At 38.5% G+C, this 19083-nt stretch overlaps 1 protein-coding gene across 7 annotated transcripts; it reads left to right on the top strand.

The window, feature by feature from the left end:
- Positions 1 to 238: 238 nt before the first annotated feature.
- Positions 239 to 17752, top strand: LOC110795870 (uncharacterized). 7 transcript variants are annotated; one of them, XM_022000911.2, is made up of 18 exons: positions 239 to 402; positions 532 to 642; positions 2322 to 2665; positions 2791 to 3010; positions 3146 to 5175; positions 5308 to 5766; positions 7237 to 7502; positions 7702 to 8180; positions 8387 to 8439; positions 8523 to 8630; positions 8720 to 10491; positions 10725 to 10833; positions 12284 to 12464; positions 13056 to 13123; positions 13206 to 13318; positions 13695 to 14552; positions 17277 to 17364; positions 17439 to 17752. In XM_022000911.2, exons 5-18 carry the CDS (start codon positions 3150 to 3152, stop codon positions 17447 to 17449), a joined length of 6591 nt encoding a protein of 2196 aa, XP_021856603.1. In that variant the 5' UTR covers positions 239 to 402; positions 532 to 642; positions 2322 to 2665; positions 2791 to 3010; positions 3146 to 3149; the 3' UTR covers positions 17450 to 17752. The 7 variants fall into 7 exon arrangements, with proteins under 7 accessions (XP_021856603.1, XP_056689961.1, XP_021856612.1 ...); XM_056833983.1 differs by having other exon boundaries at positions 532 to 613; positions 2322 to 3010; XM_022000920.2 differs by lacking the exons at positions 2322 to 2665; positions 2791 to 3010 and having other exon boundaries at positions 532 to 613.
- Positions 17753 to 19083: the final 1331 nt, after the last annotated feature.

Genomic DNA, 19083 nt, shown 5'->3' with positions numbered 1-19083 from the left:
AACCACGCTCCTCCACCTCTTTATCTAATTATCTTACCGCCTGTGATTCAAATTACGTCACCCGCATGTCAATCAAAGTTTGACTCTCTTACTTTCTCATCCTACGAACTAAATACTACCACGTGTCCTATTCCCTTTGATTCTTCTCCGTTGGATCATTTTCAAAATTTTCGAATAAACCCCCTCTTTCACTTTTTCCAAATTCAATATTATTCACTCGTTTATTTCCATATTTCTCCCTCACTTTGCCTCTATTTTCCATTTTTGCTTATTTCAGAATTTCAATCGAAATCGACTCACCAAAAAATTCTCTCTCCTCCTCCTTCATCCCTTCTCACAGACTTCCTCTCCTCGATTTCACCGGAGTTTAGCCGTCTTCGCCGCTGCAATTGGAAGCTTAAAGTAAGTCGATGAGTGAATTAGGGTTTCTCATTTGCTATTTTTAGTAATTTCATTTCTCAAGATTTTGTAGATTGAGTTCAGTTGGAAGTTTTTGCGGCTAACCCTAGAAATTTTCTTTGCTGTCTGAAGGTTTGAGTTGATTAGCTGATGTCCGTTCGATTACGGGAGTTTTGAATTTAACGGGTTGGATTTCGTCGCCGGATGGAGGGAGGTAGCGTCTCTACTGCCTTATTTGTTATGGTACTGTTCATTTTCCTCATTTTTAATCCCGGGAAAGTTACATTCCCCATTTTATACGCACTTTAATTTACTAGATTAATTGTGACTTATTCTACAAATGGTGGTCTGTTGTTGAAAAATGCTAGTCTTTTCGTCGAAATTGGTTATCTGGGGTACTAACACTGCAATTGCGAGTGTTACTGCTAGGGGTGCACAACTACACCGAAGTACTAACCTAGAATTAGGGCTTTTTTTGTTAAAGGATGTGAATTTAAAGTTAGCTTTGACAGAGTTTGTGATCGGCATTGAAATTCATAACAAGGGTACTATATGTGGATATGCAGAATTGTAGATATATATGAGTGCACTTTTAGATTTTTGATCACTTAAACATGGAGAGGGAATTTGTATTTCCCTTTTGCGGTGTCTATAGAATTAACCAACTTTGTACGTCGTGCATTGATTTGTGTATTTAGGAATTTAACTGTTGATTAATTTGAAGTGTAATTTTTTGTTATATGTAGCTGACGCACTTAATGCACTGAACTTTAACATAGTAAGGGGAATGTATATGTTAGTTCTCATTTGAATAAAAGTCTTGACCTTGGTCTGTTATATTTTACCCCTAGTATTTGACATTTCCCCTCAAATCTACTCTTAACAGTTAGTTTAAAGTCATTAGTTGAGATGGTTTCTGCTGATCTTCGGAAACAGCCAATGTTTGTCGTTGGGTCCACATTGGATTATTATTGTATATGTTTGGTACGAGCAAGATTTGTGAGTTGTCGATGGTATGATATGGGGAAAAATCATGTTTTTCTATGTGATGAATGAAACGGTGCATATGAATTGATCTCTTATGATTTATCTGATGACAAATGTTTCTTGGAATGGAGAAATGACAGACTATCCATGGGTTTGGGGTATGATTATGACCATATAAGTGCAGTGACAGTGTGTTATTTCTGCTGCGGAGCACTATTCTCTGTAGACCTTTCACCTTAGTCCCAAATATCAAAAATGCTTGAGATAACTCAACAGAAGCTAGATACTTTGATGAAGTTTTAGGGCTTAGAAGCTAATACTTGGCTGGACATATCTTTTTGAGAATTTTGTTTCTTGATCTTGAGAAGCTGTAGCACAGAATCACTTGCAAGTGCTAGTAGTAGTATCTCCCATTTGAAGCTTGTACCTCCGTTTTCTTGCAGAGCCCTTCCTTTATCTAACGAAATCAATTTGGCAGACAGATACTTCCTTTTAACATTGCATTGATTGGATGCCTCTATTTGTAATAAAACTACTCAGTTTTCTCTCTTGTCAACATACTCGTACCTTTCCTAGACATCTATCTCTAGGGTTTTCTCTAGGATCCTCTTTTCTCATCAGACATCTATCTGCCTTTCTTTTCTTTACGTTACTGGCTCAACAATAACAGAGAGTTACGAGGAGCAAGAAGCTAATGGGGGTTATGGCAGTGGCTGCTGGGATAGAATTTGAAGAAGATGAGGGCTATTAGAACGTGGAAGATGATCTACCTTATATAGTGAAATTAATGAAGTACAAAGTGTTATTTGCATGAGTTGATTATTTTTCAATTTAGTGGGATTTCCTTTTGATTCTCTAGATTTTTTATTTTATTTTTAAAGTAATTATTCATTTCTCAATGTTCTTTATTATTTCTGGCTTACCTTGGTTTTCAGGGTTAATGTTCCACACCCAGATCTATACTTCAGGATTCAGGAATACTATAATTGATTTTGTGGGATAGATTCTGAAATTTTGTTGGTTTAAGGGTCAATGGTCCTTGTGTATTCTAGCTGATGAAGTGCACCATATTTGATAACTCTTTGAGGTGTATCCTTGGTTAAACCAGTAAGGGTAACATTCATATTGTCTTGTTATGTTGTCCGCCTGTGGGCTTACATGACTTTGCCGACCTTTAATATTCTGCATCAGAGTTACCTGGTTCGTGGTTCGCTTTGGTACGGGGTACGAGTTCGGGTTCGCGGTTCGCGGGTAGCTGATTTTAGGTTCGCGGGTAGCGGTATGGATTATTTTATTTTTTTTAAAATTCAAATTAACAAATAAAAAGCAACCACCATCTTCCTTCTTCGGCAGTTCGGCTTTCCAGTTCTTCACCTCGACCTCATCCATGGCTATTATTTTCAGCAAGACGAAAGAACAACAATTGACGGTAGGAATCAACACATATGTACTTCTCAAACAAAAGCCCCAACATATTTTATCTTCTATCGCTTTCCCGGACTTTCAATCGTTAAAACTAGGGTTTTGGTTTGGTTCGTGAAAAATCGCGAATTGGATCGCCGGAGAACCACGAATTGGTACAGGCGAACCGGTTCGCGGTTCGCGGGGGTTAGGGGCGAACCAGGTAACACTGTTCTGCATATCTTCTATTTAGATGTCGATGACATTTTTACCGTTGCATTTCTTTATAATTTGTGAGCTTTTGTGTGATGGAATGTCTGTCTTGTGTGTTTTTTACTCACATTTTCTATGATACCAGGGATATGCCAATGGATTATGATGACAACGATACTACGCGCCATAATATCCAGTTAGCTGGTGAAGGTAGATCTAGATCTTCCTCCGCTTTAAGACCATATGATTTTCCAAAGTTTGATTTTGATGACACCCTCCAAGGGCATTTGAGATTTGACAGTCTAGTTGAAACTGAGGTATTTTTGGGTATCCAAAGTCAAGAAGATAACCAGTGGATAGAAGATTTCTCCCGAGTCAGTAATGGAATGGAGTTCAATTCAACTCCAGCTGATTCATGCTCTATATCTAGACGAAATAATGTTTGGTCTGAGGCAACATCTTCAGAATCTGTTGAAATGCTTTTAAAATCTGTCGGCCAGGAAGAGATGATGCCTGGAGACTCCATTATAACAGAGTCGAATGCCACTCATGATCAAGGTATTCCAAATAAAAATGTGGAGTCAAGTATTAAACTAATAGAGAGGACTGATGCATATGTTGTAAACTCTGATGCTGCATTACCGCCTGATGAACTTCTTGAAGATTGTCCTGCTTCAGGAAGGCATATAGAAAAGCAGTTGGAGGACCCTTCAGCCTTTCATGCAAAGGTTGAATCTGCATCTGGAATTTCTAGTAATGTCAATCAAAATGCCTTGTGTGGAAATGGTGGGACATTGACATATGAAAGCAACCATTCTGATCACGAAGAACGTTCTGGTGAAAAATTAGAAGAATCCCAAACATCTGTTGGACAGACTGTGAATTTTGGATCTGGAGTAGATTCTTTGGGTTTTTCGAGTACAACTGATAATGTTACATCCAACATTGGGACTCTGAGCACCTCAAAAACCTCTCAACAAGTTATGTTCAATGCTTTTCATGAAAGCTGTAGTAATGATATACCAAAAAGTCAGGTGTCCATTATAGCTGAATTAGATGATACAACAATTTTGGAAGGAAAGGCAAATGCCAGTAGTATTAATATTTTTACTGGGAGCAGCTCTCATGGTTTTGTTCCAGAATCTGGAAGGGACTGTCAGGAAGCAAGCCTTGATTTTGTCCAAGAGTCTACAAATATTTTAGTTAAAGGAGAATCTGAGCTGAAATCATCTGAAGGAGTAGATAAGAACACATCATTAATCACTTCAATTCAGACCTCAAGACATGAAAAAGTGGAAACTGCACTAGATGATACTGCAATTTTGGAAGGAAAGGCATGTGTCAGTAGTATTAATATTATTACTGGGAGCAGCTCTCGTGGTTCAGTTCCAGAATCTGGAAGGGACGGTCGGGAAGCAATCCTTGATTTTGTCCGAGAGTCTGCAAATGTTTTAGTTAAAGGAGAATCTGAGCTGAAATCATCTGAAGGAGTAGATAAGAACACATCATTCACCACTTCAATTCAGACTTCAAAACATGAAAAAGTTGTTGGCATGAGTAATGAGGTGATTGAGCCATTTGACGATTGTCCGGGTAGGCCATCGGTGGATTTTGCTAGTACTGAGCAAGATATGGATCTTACTATGCAGTTGCCTCACAAACAGGACATTGAGGTCAATGACAATATGGAAGATGTATCAGCAATTCGGTTGAATCATGAGAGTATGTCTGAAATGCCTTCTCTTTCTATAGAAGACAATGGGGTTCCAAGGGGAAGTGCTGATTGTATTCGTGATACTGAGGTTGGCAATTCATCTAACATTTCAGTGCAATTATCTGCTTCTGATCACCAACATAATAGAGAAGTTGAAGGATACCATAATGAATGTATAGTCGTTGGAGAGGAACCTGGTGTTGCTCCTGATAAGGATGTTCCCATTCAAGTGATTCAGGAAAATTTGGTTCATGCACAAGCTGATTTTTCTGAAATTGATATTTGTAAACCTAAAGAGGTGGATAGTGAAGTGTCTACAGACCTTGGGAATATTGATTCTGAGAATGTCAGAACACTGAAAAATGACCAGAGAACTCAATCTGCAGAAGTTTCAGAAGGGGATCAAGGTAACAATCTCATTCATAAATTGCAGCCTCAAACGTCTGGCGAACCGGAATCAGGTATATCACAGAGTGTATAATACATATGCAGACACTTCTACATTTCAAGCTTTTTATTTAGTGTATGGGCATTTTTTTCATGAATTGCTAATGATTATGGCTTACATACACTAACTTATTCATTTAATTCAGCAATTAATGTTTCTCCTTTCGCGACGACCAATGCTTCAGCTGCATTAGATGATTGCCCTGTGATTGGACAACGGGAGCCTGCTGCAGTTGGATTATTCCATTCACATAATGATGATGAAGAGGCTGGAAGGAAGACATCTAATGATACAAATTTAGGAGCTGAAGTTGATGGTGCTTCTAAGGTTGAAGATAGTGTGGCTGATGATATTGTGGGGATCCCAGTTTCTGAAATGGCTGCAAAGTCTGAGCAACCTGTGGATAAAATTGATGATATTTGCAGCATTGGACCTTCATCAGTGCAAGCTATGAATTCTTTGTACTCGGATCATCCCCAGGCTCACTCTGATGGGAACAAGAAGCCAAGCTTGAAGGAGAGTGCTGATGCTGATTTGATCAACGTTGAGAATCATGAGAAAGCAATGAATAAGGACGAAGAAAAGGAGTCTGCACAAATTGCAGGTTTGTGTGTTATTTTAACTTCTTGTGTCTTATGTTATTATCCTTATAGAGTCATGTTGAAGTACTTTGCTAGTTACTTCTAAGTTTCATCCATTATTTTGGTTTGAATACGTGACATGATTCTCAAAGATGGGGAGGGTAATCTCTAGGTGCCAGTGTGCCACGGGGCACCTTAGTATCCAGACATGAATTTCTGGTGATAATTGTCCGTCTTTTGAAGTTATTCATGTTAAAAAGACATGACTAGTAGTCTAGTAGTGTTCTTATAACATGCCGTATCATATTTTGAAGGATTAATACTTGATTTTTTATTTTTATTTTTATGCATCGTTGACCATTTTTGTACTTAGAATCTTGCTTTTTGTATGAGCTTTGGGACACCTATCCTGTATGCACCAACTAAGGACTTGAAGTGCAACCTTTTACCCCAGATGATGGATTAGAGGGAATTGGCAGAAATATGTGAAATTAGCCGTCTTAAAATGAATAACTTTTCAACTCGTATATTAAAAAACGATTTTATTCACTCTTAAAAAAAAATATTATTCCACATTTTGCTGGATGAGAAGACGACACCTTTTTAATTCACCATAAAAACCTCGTCATGCTTCATTTTAGTTTGATTGTCTTTTGATCGCCGTGGAACCTCCAAGTGATTTGTCCATTATGCAGAGGGTTCAAATTCCAAGCTCCATTCGCGTAATTCTTTCCACTTGTCCTAGGAATCCCTCGTTGGCTGGTAGGGAATTAAATTCTATCTTCCTTAGTTTTGAGGTCACTTAGAAGGCCCGAGGACATGACAACCATAAAGTGGCATGCAGGATTAAGTGCTCCTTTTCAAAGTTAATGTTCTGTCTTTATATGAGTATGGTCCAAAACCTGCCGTTTCCACTCTCCGATAATCTGATCGCTAACCGTTGGAGGAGGTACTAAGTCTATGTTCTCCTACCTTCATTTTCATTTTTTTCAGGATATAAGTTGACATAAGTTCAGAGAAGTTTAGTTAAGGCCAATAAGGACTTCCCAAGTTTGATTTACTACTACAATAATTTCTAATAAAGTTCAGATAGTTAAGATAAGGGAAATCCAGGTGAAGAGAACGCACCGCACCTTAGGAAGACAAGATTGGTTATTTGAGGAAACTCTGCCTAATTACCAAAGTTATGATTTTCCCGTCAGCATCTTGCTGTAAATTGGAAATAGAATAGATATTTTACACCACTATGCTCTGAACTCCCATTTTTAAGTTAGAAGCTGCCGGAGGCTGGTGTTCCTAACAATTGACATGTAAGTCAGTCTCTAGTTTGGATGGGCAGGGTCTAAAGTTACCCCCCAATTTGAAACACAAAAATTGTTAGTAATATTAATAATTTAACATGTAAGCCAGTCTCTAGTTTGGATGGGCCGTGCTTTCTTCCTGATAAATGACTTTCTTGAATCTTGTCTAAAACGCGAAATCTTTTTGTACAGAGATTGATAAGACTTCCTGTGGTTCTCCAACCATCATCAGTTCAAGTGAGCCTTCTCAGTCAGAAAAGGATAACCAAGAGGAAGATAGAGGTTATATCACTAATGAGGTTGTCAAAGATATTCAATCCACTTCTGAGGACTCGAAAAGAAAAGATCTGTTGGGAGATGATAGCAGTTTCACATTTAAAGTAAACGCATTGCCGGATACGACTGAGAGAGAACCTGCAAAGAATTGGTCTCCGTTTCCTGATGTTGAGAAATGCAAGGTAATATAATCTTTCTAATGTTTTGAGTGTATCCTTTGACCTTCATTATGCCGTATCCTTTATTCCAGATGCTTTGGGAAGAGGAAAAGTCTATAATATGTTATTCTCTGTAGAACTCTTAAAGGACACTTGCACTTTTTTGAAAAATAAAAAAACAATTTAGCTATTCACCTTTTTTCTTATTGAACTTTTTGTTAAGGTTGTGGTGGAGACTACACCGTCTGGCAAAGGCAAGACCGGAAGAACGCCATTAAAGAAAACTCCCCGCCAAAATACTCAAGTGTCTGAGGGTGAAACTGGACCTGGAAGTTCTAAAGGAACGTCTGAACGTAAAGGACGGCGAAAAGGAACTGCCAAAGAGAATGCTAAAAATGGAAATCAATCTAAGGGTCCAACTCAGGAGAATGCATCCATGATAATGGATAAAGTTTCCAATATGTTGAGCACACCGATTAGCAATCCGATTGTTCAGTATGGGCAGATGCAGGCCTATGGGCATACTGAAGCAAATAACAAAAAACCTTCTGGGGCAGTTGCTGTTCCTACGCCAAGTTTACCGGATTTAAATGCTTCAGCTTTGAACAATAGTACCCCTTCATCGACCTCGTATCGACAACCTTTTACAGACCTGCAGCAAGTTCAGCTGCGCGCACAGATATTTGTTTATGGATCTCTGATGTTGGTTCTTTCTCCCTATCTCTGTCTTCCCTAACTCAAATTTCATCCACGCTTTATGTTGATATTTGGTTATGCGTGGGTCTGCGAATTGCGGAGGCTATCTATCATTCTACTCTAGCTATCCAATTAGAACTCGCTTAGGTAGGATAAATTCCCTTAACTAATATCTATTCTCTTAATCAATATGGTGTATTTGTTTTTTGCAGTCAAGGAACTGCTCCTGATGAGGCCTGTATGGTTTCCGCCTTTGGGCCATCTGGTAGGTTCTCGTAAAAATATTTTTATAGCCTCATGCTTTGACAAAATTATAGTTGCTTCTAAATTCTAACTTGTTTCTCTTAGATGGAGGACGTAGCACTTGGGAACCAATTTGGCGAGTTGCTGTTGAAAGGGTTCGAAATCAAAAGTCTAGTCCTAGTGCAGCCGAAACACCTTCCCGTTCACAATCAGGTAGAGTTGTAGAGTTTGTGCTTTCTAATTCTTGTTCTTTCTGGTAGGGGTTCATCCTCCTTTTCCAATGCTTATATTGAACAATTCAGGTGCTAGGGCCTCAGATGTTGGTAAACAAGGCTCACAATCAAGTAAAGTTCCAGCTACACCTGTGAGTAAAGCCAGCAGCAAGGACACCCCTGCAGCGGTTTTAAGTCCAATGATTCCTCTGTCATCACCTCTTTGGAACATATCGACACCAACTCGTGATAATTTGCTGTCAAATGCTATGCATAAAGGCCCTGTTACGGATTTCCCGCAAGCAGTTACCCCTGTGCTTTCTTATCAGACACCGCCAATGAGGAATTATGTTGGTCATACATCTTGGCCATCTCAGTCATGCTTCCCTGCCCCCTGGCTAGTTTCTCCACAAACTGCTGCCTTCAGTTCAACTGTTCGATTTCAGCCAGTGACAATGACTGAAACAGTGAAATTGACTCCCGCTAAAGATACTTCAGTGGTGTCAACTTCTAGTGTGAAGCATACTACTTCTAGTCCTGCTGTTCACAATATGAGTCCCAGACCGGTATTGGGAGCGTCGCCACTTCATGACCCAAACAAATTAGGCTCAGCTGAGCAGCATTCTGTTGATTTAAAGCCTAGGAAGAGAAAAAAGGTTCCTGCTTCTGATCCTAGCCAGGTTTTCACAGTCTCTGAGGCACAAACAGAAGCTCTAGTGATTTCGGATGTGGCTGCTGTTCCGTCATCACCTTTAGGGGATTCAGGTCCTGCTTGTCGGGCTTCAGATGCTTATCTGAGCACATCTGCTCTTGATACTTCAAGAACTTATTCCATTAATCAAAGAAAAAAGGTTGACGAAGACACAGGCAAAGCTGTCGCTTGTTCAGAAGAGACGTTGAGTAAGGTTGCAGAAGCTAAAAGTGAGGCAGAGGATGCTGCAAATCTTGCTTCTGCTGCTGTTAGTCTCTGTGAAGATCTATGGAGCCAGTTGCCTAAGAAAAAAGACTCTGGATTGACCTCAGAAGCTGAAGCTAAATTAGCCTCCGCAGCAGTTGCAATTGCAGCTGCTGCGTCAGTTGCCAAAGCAGCGGCAGCAGCAGCGAAGATTGCTTGCAACGCTGCACTGCAGGCAAAGTTAATGGCCAACGAGGTCTTCCTTTCCAATAAAAATTATGGTATGGATCCATCTAGGGAGAAATCTTCTAGTGATGTGCAAGAAATTGGAAATGCTACTCCGGCATCCCTTTTAAAGAGTAATAATGTTTCTTCTCCATCAAGTTCAATACTTTTAGCTGCTAAAGAAGCTGCTAAGAGGAGGGTTGAAGCTGCTTCAGCCGCATCAAGACAAGCTGAAAACTTGGATGCAATAGTGAAAGCTGCAGAGCTTGCGGCAGCTGCTGTAACTCAAGCTGGGAAAATCGTTGCGATGGGCGAGCCTCTGCCTTTGAATGAATTAATTGAAGCTGGTCCAGAAGGATACTGGAAATCATGTCAACCTTCTACGATGTTGGCTGAAAAAGGGAGGGATGGTGCCCTTAGTTTAGAAAACGGCACTGAAATGTCTACCAGTATTCTCGCAGAAGCTTCTGTAGGGATGGGAAGATCTAAGATTGTAGGTGTAGATGATGTACATTCAACAGAGGGGCCAAATGGCTCATTGTATGTTGGCGTCATGGAATCAGAACATATGGATGAAAAGGATTTTAAAGCTAGGATAGACCATAATATTTCCGACACATTAAAATCTTGCAAAGTGGCTTCTGAACCCGATGCTCCCCAAAGTACTACTAATGTTAAGAATGAGCGTAATAAATTGGGCACACATGCCGAGGAAGGCTTCAAGGAGGGTTCTTCTGTTGAGGTTTGTGCAACTTGGAGTTTGGCTAACTTGTTTGAATTGCATGTTTCCATATGCTCTTGGAAAGATTATTTGGCTTCTTCTTCCCTTATTTTTTTGGTATATTGTTTTGTTTGACTAAAAGTCTTATAGTGAGCGATACTAATGTATTTTAGGCTATTTGCTTCTTAAAGTTTCTGCTTTAGCCTTTATGCTTTCCTCATTCTTGTATATATTTTTTTGGGTACTTCTGAAAGGTTTTCAAGCCTGGAAACGGCCTGAAGTCTGCTTGGTACTCCGCAAATATCTTGAGTGTCGAAGATGGAAAAGCTTATGTATGTTACAACGAACTTTTATCTGAGGAAGGTAAACCTGATATTCAATATTAACAGTATGGCTTTAGTTACGTCTCAGAGAACGGATAGTGAATTGTTTTCTTTAATAAACTTTATTCTGTAGTTTGCTTATTTGTTGTGGAAAGAAGTGTGATTGATGAGTCCCAATTACTTTTAGAACCTATATGCTGTAATCAATAGAATTAACTATCTTGTGCATCCAGATATGGGGAACCGCAAGTCTTTTTCATGATCACAGTCTTAGCTTTAAACTGCACAAATTTCTCTCCGTAAAAAGCGTGCTTTGGAACATAAGTAGTCAGGAAGGTGTGTCAGTGTGTGCATCAAGTGTGCGGGTGCTCTTTTGATGTTTTGGGGAGATGATACAGTTATTTTTATAATTTACTATTCATTGCTTTTCATAAAATACTCTGCCAGATAAAATGGCTCGGGGGGTGGGGTGGTTGAGAGGAGACCGAACAAAGAATAAGAAGAATAAAGGGGAAATTATGCGTGACCTCAGGTGCGTGTTGGATATGCTTTATTTGTTCTTGCTACTCCAGTGTTGCCGTAAATGATGGGGATGGTCCGCCTCTTGAACCTTGCACATGCTGCTCTGTATCAAACCAAGGTTATCATTGTGTATTGGTTGCTTGTTACAATGTGTTTGGATGGGAGGAATTTTAACGGAAAGGGAATCAGAGGGATCTATTTTCCTTTCCCCTTTAGTTTAACCAAATCCTTCAAATGTTGGAAAGGTTTTGGAGGAAAATGCATGCTCCCTCCTTCCTCCCTTCCCTAAAATGATAGCTTTCCAAACATACTGTGAAGGTATCAGCAACTTGGGATGATTATGCCAATTATCACGAACCAACAGACCGTTAATTTCTATTTCAACGTTGTGGTACAGGGGGTTCTGTGTTCTAATGCATTTGTATCCATTCGTGCAACAGCTTTAGTACCGAATGTCAGGATTTGATCGCTGTGCTTAAATATTTTGGCAAGTTGTAGTGACCAATCAAATAATGTCTTGATGAAATTGTTTCACGGGAAAGTTATACTTCCTCCGATTCTTTATTGTTGCAACATACCCCTCTACACGGTATTTAAGAAAGTGGTACTTGAGTGAGGCCACAACCACTTTATTCACATTACTTACTTCATCTTAGGTGTAAAATTGTAACTTTGGGTAAAAAATGTTTCCATTTTAGGTTTGTTGCAACTATTGTGACATTTCAATTTAGGCAAGTGTTGCAACTATATAGAAATGGAGGAAGTATGTAATATTACCACTGTATTTTGTTTCATATAATTGATGAAGGAAAAGGTTACGAAATTATTTTCTGACTTATCTTGTAATATTTTTTTTGAAATTTTATTCTTCCCCCCTTTCCCTCTTAGATGATAATGTTAGAATTATTTAAGCAATTAATGATTTCTTTATTGTGGTGTAATGTTTCATCTTTGAACGTTTTTTTCAGGCTCTGGAAATCTCCAGGAATGGGTACCCTTTGAAGGCAAAGGGGATAAAGCGCCTATTATACGTGCTGCCCAGCCTTCGACTGCTTTGCAACAACAACAAACAAGAAAGAGACGCAGGGCTGCTATTGGAGATTATGCTTGGTGTGTTGGAGATAGGGTTGATGTGTGGATTGATGACTGGTAGTCTACTCTACTTTTGCTGCGTTAATTTTCTTTTTGTTTTAGGGCTTAACTTGTGCTATGTGCTCTAATGTGGCCCGAGTTCATGAAAGTGTTATTTATTTTGTCTGTGTGATATTATGCTGACTGATTGTTATTCTTTCTGTTTTAAGGTTGCCGTCTAATTGTTTAGGGTAAAGATTTGTTGGAGTCAATAGTTTGACAAATTAAAGGTTCAGTTAATTGGAAGTAATTGCTATTTCAGACAGCATTAGAGGCCGTAGCTTACTTTTTCCTGTTCCTCTTTAGATTTGCTACGAGTCAATAGAGCATGATTTATCTCTTTTAAGAGAAGGGCAAGGGGAGGGGGTGTTGTTGCATGTTTGGGCTTGATATATTCCCATTATGGAAACGATTTTTTACGCTGTGATTTTCTCATGGCTTTTCTTGAGATGGGGAAATGTAAGGTTTTCATGCTAAATTTGCTTATCATGAAAAGTTATAAAAAAAACTAGCACATTGTTCTTTTTCCTGCCTCTCGGTTAATTATTGTCTGTTACCTTTTACTTTTAAGGAAATTTATATGACGTTTGTTTCTATTTCCTTTTCCAGCTGGTGGGAAGGTGTAGTGACTGATAAAAACGAAAAGGACGAAACTACATTAAAAGTCCATATTCCAGGTTCTCATTAAGTTTTATGTGTGATCTTTTCCTTGTTTTTCTAAAGGGAGTTACTTTCTTCTGACTGATTAACCTGCTGCAGCCCAAGGGGAGACCCCAACAGTTAGGGCGTGGAATTTGCGGGCATCGCTCTCATGGATTGACGGTAAATGGGTTGAATGGTCCTCTTCAAGAGGACAAAACGCTTCTGAACAGGTATTGTTTTAAGAATATTCCCTAACACCCGGGTTGTCAATACTTTATTACGCTGTGATTTTATCTTAGTTCCCAAATTTTTAATATTTTGGGAAATGTTTTTAATTTTGTCCATTACCCTTAGAGCTATGTTTGGCAAAACCCCATCTTTAATTAATTTAACAAATTCATCAGTGCACTCTTTCCTTGACTGGATACTATCTATATAGAGATAGTTCGCTGCTCTTCATTAATCTCATTTGTTACTTTCTGCTTCACTTTAGTCGGGAGCAAATACGCAAATAAAATCACTTTTCCAATAAATTACTTGTTATATTGATCTTTTTGGTTACTGAATTGTTGTCATTCTATTGAAATTCTTAATTCTGGTGTGCAGGGTGATGTGCCACAGGAGAAACGCCAAAAGTTGGAGGTTCCTCAAATAGCTACCAATGCAAACGATAAAGAATCAAGTAATGTGGTTTCTGCTTTGGGGAAACACGAACCATCGAAATGCTTTACTTTGTCTACTAGTGAGAGAACATTTGACATTGGTAAAACTACCAATGACGTTAACAAGCGTGATGTACGTCGACCTTTGAGAACAAACCAGCAGAAGGAAGGATCAAGAGTAATCTTTGGAGTCCCTAAGCCAACTGGAAAGAAGCGGAAATTCATGGAAGTCAGCAAACATTTTCCTGCAAATAAGAGCAATAAGAGTGGTGAAGTCAACGAATCAGTCAAATTCACTAAATACTTGATGCCGCAGGGAGCAGCTTCACGAGGATGGAAAGTTCCATCAAGAAATGACACTAAGGAAAAACGAACGGTTGAATCCATGCCTAGAGTTGTTAACACTCGTAAAGCTCACAGCACCCTTCCTCAAAGGGGAAATTTTAGGTCAACATTGACTCGAGATGTTAAAAATTCGACTGGCAAAGGGATAGATACAGAGGATTCTAATGGTCATGATGATACATCTGAAAAATCAACAGATCATGGCTCCGATACCTGTGAAGATGCAACAGAAGCTCCGCTGTCGTCTTTGCTTTCTCATTCTCTAAGTAGTGCATCTAAGAAGATCTCTTCATCAAATACCAAGTCTGATAGACTAAATAGAGGAAAACTAGTCCCTTCTGTTGGAAAGTTGAGGAAAATAGAGGAGGACAAAGCCTACTTGGCTAATACTGATAAGTCTACCCTGGATGCATCTGAGCCTCGTAGATCTAATCGCAGAATCCAGCCATCACACAGAGTATGTTTTCCCTACTATTATTTGTTCACGTATACTTCTTTCCATTCTTGTTGGATGGTTGATTTTCTCATATTGAATATTCTGCAAAGTAGTTACTAAGTCAGGTACTCAGAAGAAATTATTTTTAACAAAATATGTTAGAAAACACTCCGTATAACCTGATGGCCCGGACAAACTTGATTCTGGACTAGTGGAGATTGTATCCTTGAGCTTTGAAAACTAATTTTGAAGAACAGTATTGGAGTTATGTTTTTCTTATGTCCTTAAAAATCAGGTATATCACTCATTAATTCTTTAGAGTATCATTTTAGAAAGCGGTCTATGAAATCTGCGCCAAAATGAAGACTAGAATATTGATGGGAATAGCCTTGTGGCATTTTTAAGGAGTAGGGTGGAAGAAAATAGGTATCATGGGAGTGAAACAGGTTATTTAACATTTTAACCTTAAAAACATGTGAAATTCTGTTTTGTTCATATTAAGGAAGCGTGATAATTTATGTGATGGAGGGAGAAATGTACTCTTTATTCTTAGTTACTGGTTTTGAATATTTTTTGTTTTCAATTAAGTTCATATCCTTTCACCCCATTAAGAAATCCTTAACTAATGCACATTATTAATTATCCCCCATATTGTAATTTTTGATTTCCAATTTTGAGTCCCGCATACAGGAAGATCTTTTGTAGATGAGGTTCTGAGACCCAATTCTTTGTCCACTGGATCATCCAAAGAAATTTTAATCTCTTCAGCATGGCTTGACTGCCGACATCCTCTTCCATATCCCCTGGCCATTTTAGTCCAATCTTATGGATAGGAGCTGTTGAATTCGTAAAAGTCTTCTGACTTTTCAGCTCTCCATTCACCTTTCTAAAGCTGAAGACTGGAGAGGCTTATCCTTGAAAGTATCCATAATATGCTCAGGATAAAAACCAGTTTTCTGAAAATCGTTCGTAGGGGTATCCTTTTCCCATTGCTGACCTACTAGGTCATCCCTTAAACTATTCGCAATCTTCCATTGGTCATCTTTTCCTGCAGAGAAACCTGTGAAATCTTTCCTGTCACCTAATATTCAAATCAATATATTCATATCTTGGTATCTCAGTTGATAGGGGTCCCAGAACCTTGTTACAGGACTTACAGCTGTATAAGATCAATCTGCTGTAAACAGTATATTACGTAGATGTTCATATTCTAAGTGGAAACTCAAAGGCACTCATTTTTCTAAGAGTGTACTATCAGTTTATCACGTCATATAAAAAGGGCACTGGGTTGGGGTTTTTCTTTTTCATTAATAAACATAAAGCTGTAATTTCAAAAAGGTGGCTTGGAGGTGTCCCTCTTTAATTTTAAGCGCCTTAAGCACCCAGGGATAATCACCAATTGAGTCTTGTGCTTCAGGTGTTTTTTTTAATGCAGTGGTATTCGCTAAGTATATATGAGGGATGCACAATCAAGGTACATGTGTATGTGAAAAGGTGATTGGATTGAGGGTTTTTTTTATTGGGGAGGAACAAGGTACATACCTCATGGAGCTGTATCAAACTAGATTTGTTTGAAGTTGTGATTACTGATTAGCATAACTTTCTGTGCTACTGGCTTCTGGCTTCTTTGTAATTCTTGTTGTCTACTAATTCTTGTTGGCTTCTTTGTAATTCTTCTTTGTAATTCTTATTATATTTGTAATTCTTCTTTGTCTTCAGTAGGCTTCTAGAATAATATGAAGATTTTCAATTTGGTAAACAATGTGTTTTTGGGTCAGGAAAGTTTCTAGCCTCTTGATAGAATAGGCCCAATCATTTTATGACTTCATATGTACACCAAAGCTAGATGCACAGCATGCACTATTAGGTATTTTGATATCATGAAGGGGTGATGGTGAGCAAAAGTGAAAGGGTTCTGTTTTCTCTTTATTGATCCAGGAGAAGGTCCATGTGTCTAGAGCAGTGAGGGTCTGAGGGGTATAGAGGTTGAAAAAGAGCAAGGGTATTTCTGTTTGACCTGTTTTGACTTATTTCAGATAAAATAAGCTGCAACACTCACAAGTTTAGCAAATGTCAGACGTTATAAGTTCAGATAGTTTCAAACAAGTTCAGATAAAATAATTCGAATAGAACGTACCATAAGTTGGGGATAATTTGGAGTTTTTATTTGTAGGGTTTTGTACGGATACTGAACATAGTAAGGATAAGGGGCTTCAATAAATATGAGGTCAAGGTGATCCCATTACAACAAATTATATAAAGGTAAATACATCAGTTTGGAACAAATGTTGATACCAAGAGGCAAAATTGTTCCTTTGAACGAAAGGGCGTACTCTTCTGATGTAAGGGTAGATGATGAGCAAATGGGTATAATCCTTTTTTCTAACGTAGATTGGTTTTGTGCTGAACTAAAAGGCATGTTGGCTGTTTACATAAACCAACACAAGTTGGTGAGGAACCCTCCTTGTGACTTGGTGGTCAAAGGTATCCCCATCAGCTCTGGAATGTTGGGAGTAAATCAAGCGTAGACCTGCGTAGCTAGGCTTGCTAACCTGAGATAGGTTCTGGTTCAGTAGGGTCCTTCTTCTTACGTAGATGTCTAGTATCTTTCATATCATATAGATGGTTGCTCAACATACGCGGTGACAAACTTAGAAGCATCTCTACTTTTGGCTGGTTGCATGTGAATAGTTGCTTGAGCTTCATTTGCTTGCATGAGTAACTGATTTTTTTTTTGTAATGCAGCTTTTAGAAGGTTTCCAGAGTTCAATGGTGATTCCTAAGATCGCTTCTGTTTCACATGAAAAAAATAAAAAGAACTTGCCAACTAGAGGTACTTACTATCTCTGTTATCAATGCACGCATTCATTATGTGTTGAAATGAGATGAAACTGACCTTTATTATAGCAGGAAAATAACTCTTGGCGGCGTGCTATTTTGAGGTTCAACCCATCTCGGGAAGCGGAGAAGTACTGATTCATTATTAGTCCACAGTCTGTATATTTATAGTTACTTTGTTAGGAACTAGGACCAGAATTACTCAGTTTAGTTTTAGATGTAAAATCTGGTCTGTAGATGTTTATATTTTGAGTGTAGGTCTTTAAAATGTGGATCCTACTCTCGGGTTCCTCACTCAAAGACGGTTGTACATGATTGCACTTGGTATAGTTAGGCTTGAAGGTGCCTTCCTATAGCGTTTTACTTTTGTTCATTAGTTGCCATCTCTGGGTTTTTTTTGGGTGGATTAGGCACTTCAGTTCTTCATGAAAAGTGGCCTTTAATAAGGTTTAACTTAATGATGGCCAAAACTAGATTTGGTAACAGAGAATTTTGCCCTTGTGGTCTGTCAATCAAGTTTTATTTGATTGCCGAGGGAAACGGATTCAAGTTTATGATGCGTTATTGGTACAGTACTACACGTCTACCCTATCCCAAATATGCTAAATAAAGGGTGAGACTTCAATTATTCTTCCGCTAGGGGTGTCAATGAGCCGAGCTGATTTGCTTGTGAACTGTTCTCTCCTCTTTCTCCAACGTGGGACAACTCAGATGTGATAACATTGGATTTCAACAGTTGTTTGTTCCAAAATCAACTTGGACTATACTCCTTCAGAACTCATATATGCATACAAAAATATACCATCCAGATACAAGGTTATAAAAATCGCGATTTTACGGTTTAAATATGGTCCACTATTCGAGTTACGATTCTACACTTTTTATTGACTAGTGAAAACCTCGTAAATTTAAATCATGTTGAAAAAGTTATTATTACAAATTATTGCTTGTTTAGCTATTAAACAACTATATATTTCAATTATTAAGTTTTTCACCTATAATATAAGCACTTTAAATGAAATCTTGATTATACTCGTTTGTAAAATCGTAATTTGATTTTACATTCGATTTCTAAGAGTGCCTTCCAATTCAAAGTAGAATCACGATTTTGAATTGGAAGAGATATATTACATGCACCCGGGTACACCGTGCAACCTCTCACATTTTTTTTCTGCTTACATTGAGGAGAAAATCATTTTCCTCCTTACATTGAGGAGAAAATGTAATAGGGACTATCAATGGGTATAAAAATATCATTGGTTACACCGTACACCCGGATACACCTAATAATTTTTAGAGGTGTCTCAATGAATACCTCATCCACCAACCATGTCCAACGAGAGAAGGGAATAGTAAGAGCTATAGTACGGTAGTACCCAGAATTCCTCAACATCCAAATATCCAATTGCACATGCGACCAGTTGAGCTACAACAACAACGACCACCAGCTAGCAGCTCAAAATTAAAACTGACATCATCAACCTGCCTCCAAGAATTAGCACCACAATGGAACTCAGATTATTATTCCTTCCGTCCCTAATTGTTTGCTTAAAACACCAATAGTGTTTTATTAAGAATAGTTGTGTGAAATCGAAAAGTGGTAAAAGTGGTAGACAAATTATATTTTACTACGGTAATGCGGAAATCTAGACGGCCTAAAACAGTAAAAGGGACAAACGAAAAGGGACAGAGTGATTATCATGAAAACAAACAA

This window comes from Spinacia oleracea, chromosome 6, assembly GCF_020520425.1.
Source record: "Spinacia oleracea cultivar Varoflay chromosome 6, BTI_SOV_V1, whole genome shotgun sequence".
Lineage (NCBI taxonomy): Eukaryota > Viridiplantae > Streptophyta > Magnoliopsida > Caryophyllales > Amaranthaceae > Spinacia > Spinacia oleracea.
Note: the sequence above shows the minus strand (reverse complement) of the source record. Positions and strands in the feature narration are given on the sequence as shown.

What these genes read in the sequence shown, in the direction of transcription:
- LOC110795870 (XM_022000920.2), top strand. Translation starts at nt 3,150, where the DNA reads ATGCCAATGGATTATGATGACAACGATACTACGCGCCATAATATCCAG. An exon ending in GGAGTCTGCACAAATTGCAG is followed by an intron (nt 5,767 to 7,236) that starts GTTTGTGTGTTA and finishes CTTTTTGTACAG; the next exon opens with AGATTGATAAGACTTCCTGT. An exon ending in CGAACTTTTATCTGAGGAAG is followed by an intron (nt 10,834 to 12,283) that starts GTAAACCTGATA and finishes CGTTTTTTTCAG; the next exon opens with GCTCTGGAAATCTCCAGGAA.